The sequence below is a fragment of the Podarcis erhardii genome (genome assembly GCF_964252035.2).
Source record: "Podarcis erhardii genome assembly, chromosome: 16".
Classification (NCBI taxonomy): Eukaryota; Metazoa; Chordata; class Lepidosauria; order Squamata; family Lacertidae; genus Podarcis; species Podarcis erhardii.
This window is the reverse complement of record NC_138514.1, coordinates 12,246,719-12,260,513: the sequence shown is the minus strand read 5'-3', so window position 1 is coordinate 12,260,513 and position 13,795 is coordinate 12,246,719. Positions and strand designations below refer to the sequence as shown.

The 13,795-nt window shown below is 45.9% G+C and overlaps 3 protein-coding genes across 4 annotated transcripts in view; all 3 read right to left on the bottom strand.

The window, feature by feature from the left end:
• Positions 1-3,594, bottom strand: part of DCPS (decapping enzyme, scavenger) — a 64,652-nt gene extending 61,058 nt beyond the window's left edge. The window contains exon 1 of one of the 2 annotated variants that reach the window (XM_081844463.1): positions 3,331-3,594. In XM_081844463.1, the coding sequence (XP_081700589.1) occupies positions 3,331-3,504 (174 nt within the window). In that variant the 5' untranslated portion in view covers positions 3,505-3,594. The remainder of the gene's footprint in view (positions 1-3,330) is intronic. The other variant, XM_081844462.1, reaches the window with a different exon arrangement.
• FOXRED1 (FAD dependent oxidoreductase domain containing 1) overlaps positions 1-13,795 on the bottom strand; it is a 233,671-nt gene that overhangs the window by 186,982 nt on the left and 32,894 nt on the right. The gene's annotated exons all lie outside the window — the stretch shown is intronic.
• TIRAP (TIR domain containing adaptor protein) lies at positions 6,763-12,971 on the bottom strand. The gene is made up of 4 exons (XM_081844476.1): positions 12,587-12,971; positions 9,615-9,726; positions 8,513-9,112; positions 6,763-7,586 (listed from the first exon to the last, which is right to left on the bottom strand). Exons 2-4 carry the CDS (start codon positions 9,619-9,621, stop codon positions 7,516-7,518), a joined length of 678 nt encoding a protein of 225 aa, XP_081700602.1. The 5' UTR covers positions 9,622-9,726; positions 12,587-12,971; the 3' UTR covers positions 6,763-7,515.

Genomic DNA, 13,795 nt, shown 5'->3' with positions numbered 1-13,795 from the left:
ACTCTGCTAAGGGTCAGAACAGGTGGATTTGGGGAGGACGGAGGCTGGTGAGTGAATGGAAAGCCCTAGGGAACCTTTTGATCCTCTTCAATATTACGACGATCACAGTTCCTCTTCCACCTTTCTGGTGCCCATAGAACAGGAGTAGGAAACCTTCTTGTCTCTATGGCAGGCTGCCCACCTGTCAAAATGAGCCTGAACAGCCTAGGACCCTCGTACCTATGGGAACACCTCTCCCGGTATGCCCCACGGAGGACCTTAAGGTCCATAAATAGCAACACCCTAGAGGTCCCGGGCCTTAAGGAATCAGATTACCCTCAACCAGAGCCAGGGCCTTTTCAACACTGGCTCCGGCTTGGTGGAATGCTCTGTCTCATGAGACTAGGGCCCTGAAGGATCTGATTTCTTTCTGCAGGGCCTGTAAGACAGAGTTCTTCCGCCTGGCCTTTGGCTTGGAATCAACTTGATCCCCTCCCCCTCTTTCCTTTCTCCTTCTGTGATGGAACTCCTATGTGGGGACTTCCCTGGCTTTTTTCTAGCCCATGCAGGAGCAGTCTGGATAGTTGGCCTTGGTGAAGACTTGACGTTTTCATCCCCCAAAAAGTTTTTGATTTGAGTTCCTATTGAAATGAGGCTGCATTTTAATGTTGTATTTTAATCTTGTTTTTAAGTTCTATTTCAATCAACTGTTTTTATACCTGGTGTTAGCCGCCCTGAGCCCAGTCTTGGCTGGGGAGGGCGGGGTATAAATAAAATTTATTATTTATTATTTATTATTATTATGAAGTTGGGACTTCAATGTACCGTGTGCACTCAATCCAGCAGGTTGTGCTTATACAGCTCACTGGCTTGTGGGCAGTACAGCCAAAGCCTGTTTTCCCTTGTACTTTGAGGCTCCTGACTGGCAGCCAAATCTCCACTTGCACCACACCTTATGTCACCTATGCCATTTATGAGGAAGGTTTAGGGAAAAGAGCCTTGTAGGCCAGGCTATTCTTGCGTCCTTGTAATAGGATCTTCCCCCTTTCTTTGGATGTTGCAGCCAGAGTATGTACAGTATTCCACATCTACTTCATTGCAAACACATATGTAAATGGTTTATAATATGTTTACTATAATAAATATGGTAAAAAATGAGAAAGAAAATATTTTTGCATCCAAATTCTGGAGCCTATATAAAGTGTGCTCCCCAGCCTTTGCAAATGGGTTGGAAATCAGTTAAAATTTAGAGAGTGAAGATGATAACGTTGCGTCTCTGCCCTGACCACAGCAGATGAGGATTCCCTTCTGTCATTACCCACTCATTATTGCAGAGATAAGCACCCACCATAAAAAGGAGTTAATATTATAATAACCACAGCTATAATTCTACCAATTCCAATTATAACTTATTACCCATGATGGCAATAACCATAATTGGTGTTGCTGCATGACCACATAAAAACCAGTGGTGTTCAGTTATACTAGTGTCACTTATCTTAGTGCTACTAAACAAAGTATACGGGGTCTCAGAGCTCCATAGCCTCTCTAACTAAAGTTTTATTGAAAAGTAGTTTTATTTATGAAGGAACAAGGGGTGGCGGTGGTGGGTGGAATACCTCTGAAACACCTTTGAGCTCTTATGTGCCAGCATCAGATTTGTAAGTAGCAGCTCCTAACAACTGAATCAGCATTTCACATTTGTAAGCACAAATATAACAATTCTTGGTGCCTAGACAACCAGGGTACTGGGATTTTCCACAACCCTTATCCACAGGAGGTAAAGATGATCACTGCCCTACAACTGCTATCATTTTAGATTATTAGGACTTTGGTGTAGTTCTATTTTGAAATACTTACTGCATTTATTATTTATTTTCATATAAGAAATATCACAAGGTGGCATACAAACCAAAAACACAGTATTGCCACGGTAAAAAACAATTTAAAATGTCAAATGTTTAGCCTATGTGTGTCTCTGGCAATTTATCCTCTTTACAAATGTGCCTATGGGCCCAAAAAGGTTGACAGCACATGCCATTACCTATGTCCGACAGTTTACATTTTATACAGTACAGTGGTACCTCGGGTTAAGCCTCCCGCTGCCGCCGCTCGATTTCTGTTCTCATCCTGAAGCAAAGTTCTTAACCCGAGGTACTATTTCTGGGTTAGCAGACTCTGTAACCTGAAGCGTATGTAACCTAAGGTACCACTGTATTCTGAACGCATTTAGTTATATTTCAAGGTACCACTCTTCATCCATACAAATATACCCCAGGGCAGTTTACTATGAAAAAATACAATACTATACAATCACGCCAGGCAAAAGCATTCCTCTTCTCCTGGGCCTTTGGCTAATGGCGCTGTGGGTTAAACCACAGAGTCTAGGACTTGCCGATCAGAAGGTCGGCGGTTCGAATCCCCGCGACGGGGTGAGCTCCCGTTGCTTAGTCCCAGCTCCTGCCAACCTAGAAGTTTGAAAGCGCGTCAAAGTGCAAGTAGATAAATAGGTACCGCTCCGGCGGGAAGGTAAACGGTGTTTCCGTGCGCTGCCAGAAGCGGCTTAGTCAGGCTGGCCACATGACCCGGAAGCTGTACGCCAGCTCCCTCGGCCAATAAAGTGAGATGAGCGCCGCAACCCCAGAGTCGGCCATGACTGGACCTAATGGTCAGGGGTCCCTTTACCTTTACCTTTACCTTTACGGCCTTTTAAAACTTTGTATGTATGGGGGTTTTGTTTTTGTTTGTAATTACGGTATGTATTTTTGTGTTTTTGTATTGTAAACTGTCCTGTGATCTTGAATGGCAGTCTAGAAATAATAATAATAATAATAATAATAATAATAATAATACCAAAATACCACAAACAACATCAAACACATATACACATCTCAAGTAGCGCACTGGCTGTACTGTAAAAATAATTGTTGTGTGTGAATGTCTGTAACCTCTCATAATCCATGCCTGCGCTATTATAATTTTTATGCAGGAAGATCTCTGTGAGATCAGGAAGGTTGTATGCAAACAAAAAACCAACTTTATGTTAACTCACAAAAAAGTCATCTACTTTATGCAAGGGTATAAATTTGGCACCCGGGGGCTCCTTGGAAATAAGAGCAGGTTATGATAAATACAATAAAATAAAGGAGCACAGCATCCTCTTAGAAAAGAAAATTGTCTTCTTTCTCAACCTCCCCCTCCCTTTTTGGCCCAGTCCACTTTCCCACGGCTTCCCCTGGAGATAAAGAATGGGATCTTCCTAAAGAGGCGGGGTAAAATAATGCCGTTACTTCTAGCCCCGCCCCTTGAATTTGATTGGCCCTCAGCGGCTCCAGAAACAAACGTTACTACCTGCCCGTGAAGGAAGATGGTTTTATCGCGCGCAGACTCCCTAAGCACTTTGCGCACGGAGATGTCAGCTAAGGGGAAGGTGCCAGCGCCGGGGCCTTCCCCTTGGGACTCGGCGTTCCCGTTCTCTCCATCTTTCGCCTCACGCTTTCGCTTAGCGCTAGTGGACTCCGCCATTTCTCGAGAACCGGTTGGCGCGCATGCGCTGTGGTCTCGAACTCTTCCCGCGCTCGCTCAACTATGGAGCGTCAGGGCGGCCAGCTCCCTCTGCTGGCAGGGAGGTCTCAACTACCGGGGGCGGTGGAGAAAAGGGCTTTACCAAGTCACTGTGCGCATGCGTTGGAGCGCGGTCACATTCCCATCGTAGACGCAGGAAAAGTGTAGAGCTGAAATCCAATGCTATGCACGTGGAACTTCAGGGCCCCTTTAGGCACTTTTCAAAACTTCGGAGCTGGGCAGGAAATAACAGCGGTAAATAAATAAAAATAGCGGAGAAATCTCAGGATCTAATTGTCTGTTCAGATTAATTGCATGCAGAAGACTTGAGCTTCATCGGTTTGCAAGCAGGCGCCTTGTGATTTGAAATTATTAAATAATAATAATAATTTTTATTTATACCCCGCCCTCCCCAGCCAATGCGGGGCTCAAACTCCATACAGTGCTACCTCGGAAGCCAAACCCTAGGCATTTTGCTTTCTTATCAAGACAAACTACATTGCAATCCTGTGCATATCTACTCAGAAGGCAGCTTGCAGATAAATTTGTATAGGATTGCATCCTTAACACACAGTACAACCCTATGAACTTTAACGTGAAAGCAAGTATTGTTGTGTCCAACAGGACTTACTCCCTAGTATTTCAACAATACAGCATTTATATGTTGTCCGAATTTGCTTCGCAACCTGGAACACCACCCTGAAATAAATGAATGGTAAGCCCACCTGGGACCTTAGGGTGAAGAGCGAGTAATAAATAATAAGAAGTACATTGTGGGTTGCAGCCTACGTGCCAGTTTTTTATAGTTGCACACAGCCAGAACTTCTAGTGCATCATGTAGAACTGTCCTCTCCAAGGATGCCATTGGCCATGAATTAGTATAGGTAAATAGAGGAGGGGGATTTTATCCCTCTATCTCCACGGCAAACATCCTGTTTGCCAATAATAGGCAGGTAGAGTGGCACCCAATTCAATAAAAGTGCCAATGAAGAGTAAACTGAAATCAGTTCCAAGTCACACAAGTCATGATACACTCAAAGCACAATCTGTGGACATATTAGCTGATCTATTCAGAATTATTTACATGTAACATGCAACAAGTTTACCGTCCGTGTACACAGTTGCTGATCTGTACAAATCAAGATGTATTCTTTTGCACAAACGATTATACACGTGTACAGAAGAGCTTGTACCTGCATTCAGTATAATGTGTGCACAAGCCTACAGACTTAAAAGGGTTGGTGTGTTGGGTTGTGTCTGTCAGATATGTTAGCTCCAAGGGTTTAACTGGACCAGTGATGAATTAGAACATGGTGGGTGAGGAGGTTTGAAATAACTGCTGGATCTGAACAGTTTGGTACCTAAAATCATGTGACATTCCAACAAGGTTCCTTAGTTATAAGAGGGAAGTCTGGACTGTTTATTAGCTAGTCGGAAACTGTGTGGGAGAATCACCAGAACTACACTCTGGGTTTGTTTAAAGACTTTGATTTGCCTTGTCAAAAGATGAGGTTTCTACCGTTGCTTTCGCTATTACTCAGTGCTCTGTGTTACACAATGGCCTTCAACTCAGAGAAGCAAAAAGGAAGTGAAACTGCTATGGTTTCATAATGGTTGCTAAGCAAAATCATGTTAACGCGCCGTGCTGTCCAGAACATCAGATGACGACACTGAATGGTCTACTCCAAATACATTTACTTAGAGAAAAGTTAAGTGAATGAATTAAGTTTTGACTTAAACACACAAAAATCACATTCTATAACATTACAAAAATAGGCATCGGCAGCAAAAAGTCTGCCCTTAACTCTGCTTCTTGGCGAAGTGGCCTTCAAAACAAACTGAACATCCATATAATACATTGAGACACCCATTCCATAGGCTGTAACAGAGATGCAGAACTTCTGGTGCTAGACTACAGTCTTTGTCATCCTTGGCCACTAGCCATGCAGGCTGATGAGAGGTCCAACACCATCTGGAAGACTACAGGGTCCCTACTTCCTGAGCTAAAATTTGTAGTGGACGAGAAAACTGTTAAGTATCAGATGGAGTATTAACTTTCTTCCCACTCTATCCACTCACTGGCTAATTCATCCAGGTGATAGGGAAGAAATGCAGAATGCAGCTTATTATTTTCATCCAAATTTGCATGTGGTGGATTGAAGAAGAGGTCAGAGCAGATTAAACATGTCAGGGGTGAGGAATGTCAGGCCTGGGTGTCCCTAATGTGGCCCTAGAATTTGCTCCAGGCCATACCCCTCACTGCCTCTCCCTCACAGCTCATGTGTTTTTGCTTGGCTCAACTGTGTCCTTGAGCTCTGATAATACCCCTTTTATTGTCTGGATGGAGGATAGAGAGGGGTGTGTGGGAGAGTCCGTAGAAACTAGCTTAAAGGTGACATTTTCGTTTACTGCTCCTTCCTCTTTTCCCAGTGTGGTGTAGTGGTTAAGAGCGGTAGACTTGTAATCTGGTGAACCGGGTTCGCGTTTCTGCTCCTCCACATGCAGCTGCTGGGTGACCTTGGGCTAGTCACACTTCTCTGAAGTCTCTCAGCCCCACTCACCTCACAGAGTGTTTGTTGTGGGGGAGGAAGGGAAAGGAGAATGTTAGCCGCTTCGGGTAGTGATAAAGCAGGATATCAAATCCAAACTCCTCCTCTTCTTCTTCTCTGGCCCTGCCCACCGTTAACACATGGCCTTCAGAAGGCTGCCTAGAAGGGAATGTGGCCTTTGGGCTGCAAAAGTTTCCCCACCTATACAATCTTGAACAGCAGCATAACAAGGTCATTTGGTCTTGGTCTACATCAGGGTGGTCCTAGCTTTCATACCAACTGGGCTGCAAGGATAATTCGACATGGAACCTGCAGGTCACACACTGCCTTGTTGCATGGTGCAAGGAGGGTGAATGGAGCAAAGCCAAAATTTGATACCTCTCCCAGCCCTCAAACTGCCTTTCCAATGCACTGGGCTTTGGAAAGGAGGCACAAGGCTCTGACAGGGTCCAAGACCCCTCCTATCGCCTTCCCAAAGCTGGGAGAGTATGCTAACTAGGCTTTGTGAAGGAGGCAGGAAGATGCTAGGACCCTATCAGAGCCCTCACACCTTCCTTTGTGACCTTTCCTGTTCCCCATCCAGTATTTCCCACCTTCTGCCTTCTGAACTATGCCCCTCTGCAAACCACTATTCCAAATCTATACTGCCCTCCTGCTCCTGGGAAGGGGAGGGGGTCCAAATGTTGCCAAAGGCTGCCAAAAAGGGCTTTGAGGGCCATGTGTGGCCCTCAGTCCACGTGTTGGACTGCCCTGGTGTATATGGTAAAAGTCAAGTGAAAAAAAATGAATATGCTTTCAACCCAAGCATAACAGATAAGGTCCAAATTTCAGATACAGTTTAGCAGTCAGGCCTATGATGAAAACTTGTGTCAGATACGACTTCTTTCAAATTTCTGGCTAGTCACAAGCTTCCTGGAGGATTCTGGGGCAAAAATGGTAATCCTTCATTGAGGGAGACCTAAACTTAAAAATAGAAGAAACTCAAGTGTTTGTTTTTGCGGGCAAGAGAAGCTAAATTGAGCACAATGAGAACCTGGCATCTACAATGGGCACAAAATTACTGTTGTGGCAAAGGGTGAGAAATTGGGGGCTGAGAGGGAATGGAATGGAGGGCAGGGTTGGCAGGCTGGCACTGTGAACTGGGGCAGCTCACACTTCAATATTTTCCAGCATGGCCCAAGTGTTAATATTAGTGTCCCTATGATTGTGGTGGGCAGAACTAACACAATCATTCCAGTTAAGACTATCAGAGAATAAAGCACACCAGACTGATAACCAGTTTGTGACCTTTCCAGATTGTGAACTGCAAGCTAGGATGGGATCTGCCCTTCAAACCGTGTGAGAGGTCAGGTCCGCTAGAGAGAGAGAACACCACGAAGACTTCTTCACCAATCCCAGATGCACAATAAGATGTTCCTTTGGCTCAGCCTTTATTCTGTTGAAGGATGTCCAGTTCGGCTCTTCTGCTTGTGTTCTGACAGAGCTCCTGAAGATCTGAGAGAGAGACAAAAGCTGTTAGGAGCTTTGAACTAGACAATTATGAAACCTCAGACAACCTTCACCCATTCATAAAAACTCCATGGTTAGCACCCAGTAAACAGGCATTGCTTTCTAACATTTTGCCACAAGCAGTTGCATCTATTGGCTTGCAGGGCTGTACATAGGAAGTTGTCTTAAACCAAGGTGGGACACGGGTGGCGCTGTGGTCTAAACTACTGAGCCTAGGACTTGCCGATCAGAAGGGGCAGCTGAGGCAGTTATAACAGAGAGGAGGGGGTCAGGGAGAGAATAGGACTGTCAGACAAGCGAGGACGAAGAAACTGTGGTTGTGAATTTGTGGAGTATAACTGATGCGCTGTCAAGCTTCAGGGAATTAGCTTCCTCCCCACCGTGGCAGTAGATAAGCAGAACAAAGGAAAAGGAGTCTTTTTACCAGTTAGAAACTTTAATGATCACAGTGAGAGAACAAAGAACCCATCTCCTAGGAATGGCGGTGCTCCCAACTAAGAATTCCACCCCCTTACATCCCTATCATCCACGTCACTCCTACGTCTTGTCACCTGAGCTTATACCCTCTGTGCTTTCTGTTCTGCCACTTTCTCAGCTCTTTTTTATCTTGGAGAGAGCGGATGAATGCTTTCCAGAGACAGTGAATCTGTTAACTCTCTCTCTCTCCCAGTCTTTCTTCTCCTAGCTGTTCCCCATCCAGTATTTCCCAGCTTCTGCCTTCTGAACTATGCCCCTCTGCAAACCACTATTCCAAATCTATACTGTCCTCCTGCTCCTGGGAAGATTCAGGATCCTGATCAGGAGCAGGGGGAGGCTCCCACCGTTCTTCCTCAGTGCAGCCCTCCTCAGCACGTTCCTTGACATGTGCCCACAGAAATGGTTAAGGTGCTAAGAAGGCCTCTCTTACTTACAGCGCAGCACTGTCTCTCTGATTTGCCTGAAGCTGGTCTCTTGGAGCATCACGCTGATGTAATAGAGGCATCGGAGCTCCCGGGGATAGTCTTTGCGGTCCATGTCCTTCAGAACTGGTATGGTGCGCCCATTCGCCATGGGTGCCTCCGTCAAAGCCTGGTGCATTTGGTAACGGCACCAAGGATCCTTGAGGAAGTTGGGCGTGATGAGCAGCACCCAGCAGTGGCTGTTCTGGACGGCGTCACACAGCTCCGTGACGATGGCACCCCCCGGGGCAGAGTCCCGGGGCTGGAGGAAGCAACGGAAGCGTTCTGGCTGGCTCTCCAAGTAGGAGACCAGCTCCTCCACAAACCCAAGGTCGCCCTCATTGTGGCAGATGCACACGTCATACAACTTGTTCCAGCGGGCGCTGCCTGAAACGCTCACGCTTACCTGGGAGGCAGAGGGCACCTGTTTGGGGCTGGTTGTCGAGCTGCTTGTTGTGGTGCTGGAACTACTCAATGGAGAAGGTGAAGGCGAAGGTTTAGAAATATTGTTCAAGTGGCATTTTGAGGAGTTGGAAGTGTTTCTGGACCTCTGCAGAATCGCCTTGAACCAGCCTGTAAAGTCACCAATTCAGAATCAGGGTAAGTGAACAGCGGGCAGCAGAGAGAGATCTAACCAAGGCAGATCCATGTAATGGTTTTAATTTTTCGGTCATTTCAATGATCGTTTTGCACTTTCTTTATGGTATTTTACATTTTACTGTATATATCGTTGTATACTATGTTACATTGTATGAACTGGTGATCTTAGTGTGTATACACACACAGATATAAAATAAACACAGATACAGTGGTACCTTGGTTTAAGAACAGTCCGGTTTAAGAACAATTTGGTTTACAAACTCCGCAAAACCGGAAATAGTGTCTTGGTTTAAGAACTTTACCTCAGTTGAAGAAAGGAATCCAAACAGTGGAAGGGCACCAGCATTGGGAGGCCTCATTAGGGAGAGTGCGCCTTGGTTTAAGAGCAGTTTTGGTTTAAGAATGGACTTCCGGAACGGATTAAGTTCATAAACCGAGGTACCACTGTACACACAAATGACTTTGACATACTGACCTGCCATCCCAATAGCAAGACTGTTTTCTAGGGACGGACTGATCAGTTCTGGCTCGCAGCCGTTTTGCGTGTGTTCATTCACAAGGCTGTTCCATTCCGTTTCTGCATCGATCTGCAATAATAATAAAAAATGCACAAAAATTATCATTATTTCTGTCCATGCTTTAACCAAAAGTTATGATTTTTTGTATGCTATTTTCACTATTATATGCCCTTTGATAGGCACTTGATCTCGGTATATGAGTTTTTATATGCATGGGCTCCAGAACTGCATTGCAAAATTCAAGAAGTGTGAATTTTGAAGGGTGCCTGGGTTTTGATCTGCACCCTGTTTCAGAAAGTGAGAATTAGGTGGGTTTGCCTTTAAATGTGACCTGAATCAAATTTCTCCCCATCGCTATTCAAAGCAGAACTTTATTGCTTGTCTAAACCTCCCACCCCACCAAACCAGCCACTTCAGCCAATTTGTGCATCAGGGATGAGCAACCAGTGGCCTTAGGGCTGCCTTGGCCCAGTTTCAAAAGACCCCTGGAAGCAATTAGTTCAGACCTGAACGCTGGCAAGACAAGTGAGCTAATCCATCCAGTTCGCTGGGGAGGGAAGAAAAGGGTGGGCAGAGAGAAAAAGATCTGGCCCCACCCACAGTTGTCTTTGGTCCATCCACTGCCACCACACGGCTCCCTCGGGTTATACCCCACCCAAAGGAATGCAGTCCTCAACAGGCTTGCCCCCTGACCTACACACAAACAAGCAGCCTGCAATAGAGGTGGGCAGTATGCAATCTATGGGTTATCTTTTGCTGTCAGGCCATTTTTAGTACATACATATGGAGTGTGTGCCAATTCCCAATTTTCTGTTTTAGACTTCCAATTGCAGAGAAGAGTTTACTGCAGTAAGGTCTAAAGCTTCAGGGGGAAAAGGCAAATTATAAGCCCCACACTTCTCCGAACTAGCACAGCAGCTTGATATTTAAAAAATAAATATCATAAATCAAAATCTTAACAACTCACAAACAAATACACTCAATAAATCCGACATGCCCACACTCCTGTTTACTCAGCATCCAGCATGCTCCCATTGCTGATTTGGGAAGAGGTGTGCCGTAGGATGGCAGCTGTGGGCAGGTAAAGACATGGCTGAGCCAAAGAGGGTTTGCAAGCATCACCAATCAGCTGATCAGCACCACCTCCAAAGCACAGGACTTTGGAAAGGGTGACAATCAGCTGACTGCCAGCTCTTGTAAACTTCAACATGACGACCAGCTGGTTGTCAAGGCTTGCTCTGGGCACCTTGCTTTGATTGACAGAACTTTGTGGGCAAAAACAGGTTCGCCCGACATTATACCCTCAAGTGGGTGGTCCCACTCATCTGTCAAGCCTGGTCCAGGCAGCACCCAGTTAAACTCCAACCTAATTGAGGGGTCTTTCTGGATCAAAGGACACATTTGAAAATCTGAGCAACTTTTTTGGACACCACAAAAAAACACATTTCACAGGAGAAAAATTGATGATGCTCAGAAACCTGCCCCTCAGTGTGCTCTCAAACTAATAAAACACAGTGGGAAAGCATGCTGGACACCCCAAAGGCCAAAAGTCCCCCTTCTTTTCTTTTTAAAAAGAGGGCCAGGGGTCCTTGGGAAGAAACAATGTGGGAGGGCAACATGTTGGGGGCCCAGAGTCTGAACGCAGCAGACTTACTTGGGTGTAGGCTTCACAGGCGGCAAACACACCATACATTTAAAACATCTGGCTTCCCCAAAGAATGCTGGGAAATGTAGTTCACCCCCAGAAAGATACAATTTCCAGCACCCGAAGCAAACTACAGTTCCCAGACTAGAAGTCATTTATGTATGTGATTTATATGTAATCCATATAAATTGAACTAATTATAATAATAATAATGTGTTTTAAATGCATGGTGTGTATGCAGCCTCGGTAGACTTACTTTTAGGCAAACATGCAGAGAATTGCAATGTTGTAAGATTTTAATTTTATGACTGTTATAAATCTGCTTCCAAGGAAAAGTTTAAAAACTCTTATCTAACATCGAAGTGCATCAGTTTGCATTCCAAGGCATACATTGGGGGGGGGGGAGAGAATTAAGAGCAGTGGAGTTTTAGAACTGTGTACCCAAACTGGTGCAATCCGGTGTAGTTTTGCTATATGGGGGGGGGGGGGAGAGCAAGTGCTGCAATCAGATTTACCCCATCTGACTGCCTTACTTCACCATCCAAGCTCAACCCTGAACCCTCAACTACTTCTGTTCCGTCTAAAAAAAGAACAGGCTTCTCTCTCTCCCCGCCCCCCCCCCCCCCAGCGTGGACCCGTTTAAATAAATGTACACGACTAATATCGGTGCATCGATTTCAATGGGTCTGCTCTGAGCGGGTCGACTTTGAGCAGAACGTCGTTGGCTACAAACCACTGGATTTAAACGGCGCGGTCTACGATCGCGGCACAAAGAATTTAAAAACTACAAGCCAGGAAGAGAGGCCGAAATTGGTTTGGAGTCCCCGTCGCCCGCCTGGGCGCGGAAGGCAGCGCTTGCAAAGGCTTCCTCCGGCATTTTGCAACTTTACTTAGGAAGTAGCTGTTCAAACCGCTGCTCAAACCGGAGGCATCGACGAGAAACTGCGATCAGAAAGAGAGAAGGGAAGGACGGACCCGCAGCCGGAGCCCTATGCAAGTTTACTCCGGAGAAAAAGGGCAGTCTAAATTCGATGGGGCTTACTCGCAAGCAGGGTGCCAACTTGAATAAAATATTGGGGGGAGGGGGCGCTAAGCAAGCCCTACCCTGCAATAAATCGACGTGGTGCACGGATACCATTTGAATGACAATGCCAATAAACTTGGGGGGGGGCCCTCAAATATTTTATTTTTTGGGGGGGGGCGAAGACCCCTCTGCCCCTAGGACCTTGCTCCTATGCTCCCAAGCAAGGGCGCACAGCATCCTAGCTAGCCGGATTAACCAACCTTTCCTTCTGCAAGTGAGCTCGGGCCACAGCGAAGCTGCGTAAAATCCTGCCGCGATGGTCACAATTCGGCCCGGTTCCCTTTCCTTCTGGCGATCGAGGAGCCGGGGCGAAGCAGATCCCCTCCGAAGTGGGCGCGATCGATCGGTCCCTGCTGCCTCCGGAGGAACTTGCCGGGGCTACTTCCCTCTTCGCCTGCGTGCCAAGGACCTCTCGGGTGCCCCCTGACGCTGCTTTGTTTTGGCTTTTTTTGTGCAAGGAGGAGGATCTTGTGGCGCTTTGCAAGTTCTCCAGATGACTCGAAAGCGCCTTTGCTGAATCGCTCCCCGGCGGCACCTCACTTGCAAAGGTGCTTTTCTGCGGGCGGCCCAAAAGAAAAAGAAATTGAACAACCGTTAAGGCTGCTTAGAGGAGCGCTCAGACGCACGCCTGCATGGAAGTACTGTAAACTTCGTTAAACCACTTCCGAGAAAACACGCCCAGGAGGCTGGACTTAAGGTTGCAATTCTGTATATCCATTTTCCTGGAAGTAGGTGGCCCCCCTGAACACATTGACTTGGCGGGCAAGGCTAATAATGCCTACTCAAGAGTAAGTCCTATAGAATTCAGTGTAGTTTTCTCCCCAGCAAATGGTGTTAGGATTGCAGCCTTACTTCTGAGTTAGCAGGTATAGGATTACACTATTGCTACTTGCAATTCTTGGAAGTTCCGGGGCGATATTATTATTATTATTATTATTATTATTATTATTACCCTGCCCTCCCCAGCCAAGACCAGGCTCAGGGCGGCCAACACCTGATATAAAACAAATTGATTGAAATACAACATAAAAACAAGATTAAAATACAACATTAAAACATTAAAATATTAAAATACAGCCTCATTCAATGGAAACTCAAATCAAAAACTTTTTGGGGCATGAAAACGTCAAGTCTTCACCAAGGCTAACTTTCCAAACTGGTCCAAATTTTTAAAGGAAAAAAATCCAGAGGAAAAACAAAACAAAACTGAAAAGCGATGCATTTCAATCGCCTTTCACCCCGCCTTCTTTTTGGGGGGTAGCATTTTAAAGCTCCTCTGGCATCCCTTTGCCCCCTTTTTCGGTGGTTAAGTGCAACTATGCATCTTTAATCAGAAGCACGTGCCAATGAGGCCAATTGGACCGGCTCCGATGTGTGCTTCGGGCTGCAGCTGCAAAGTCTGCAGCTGC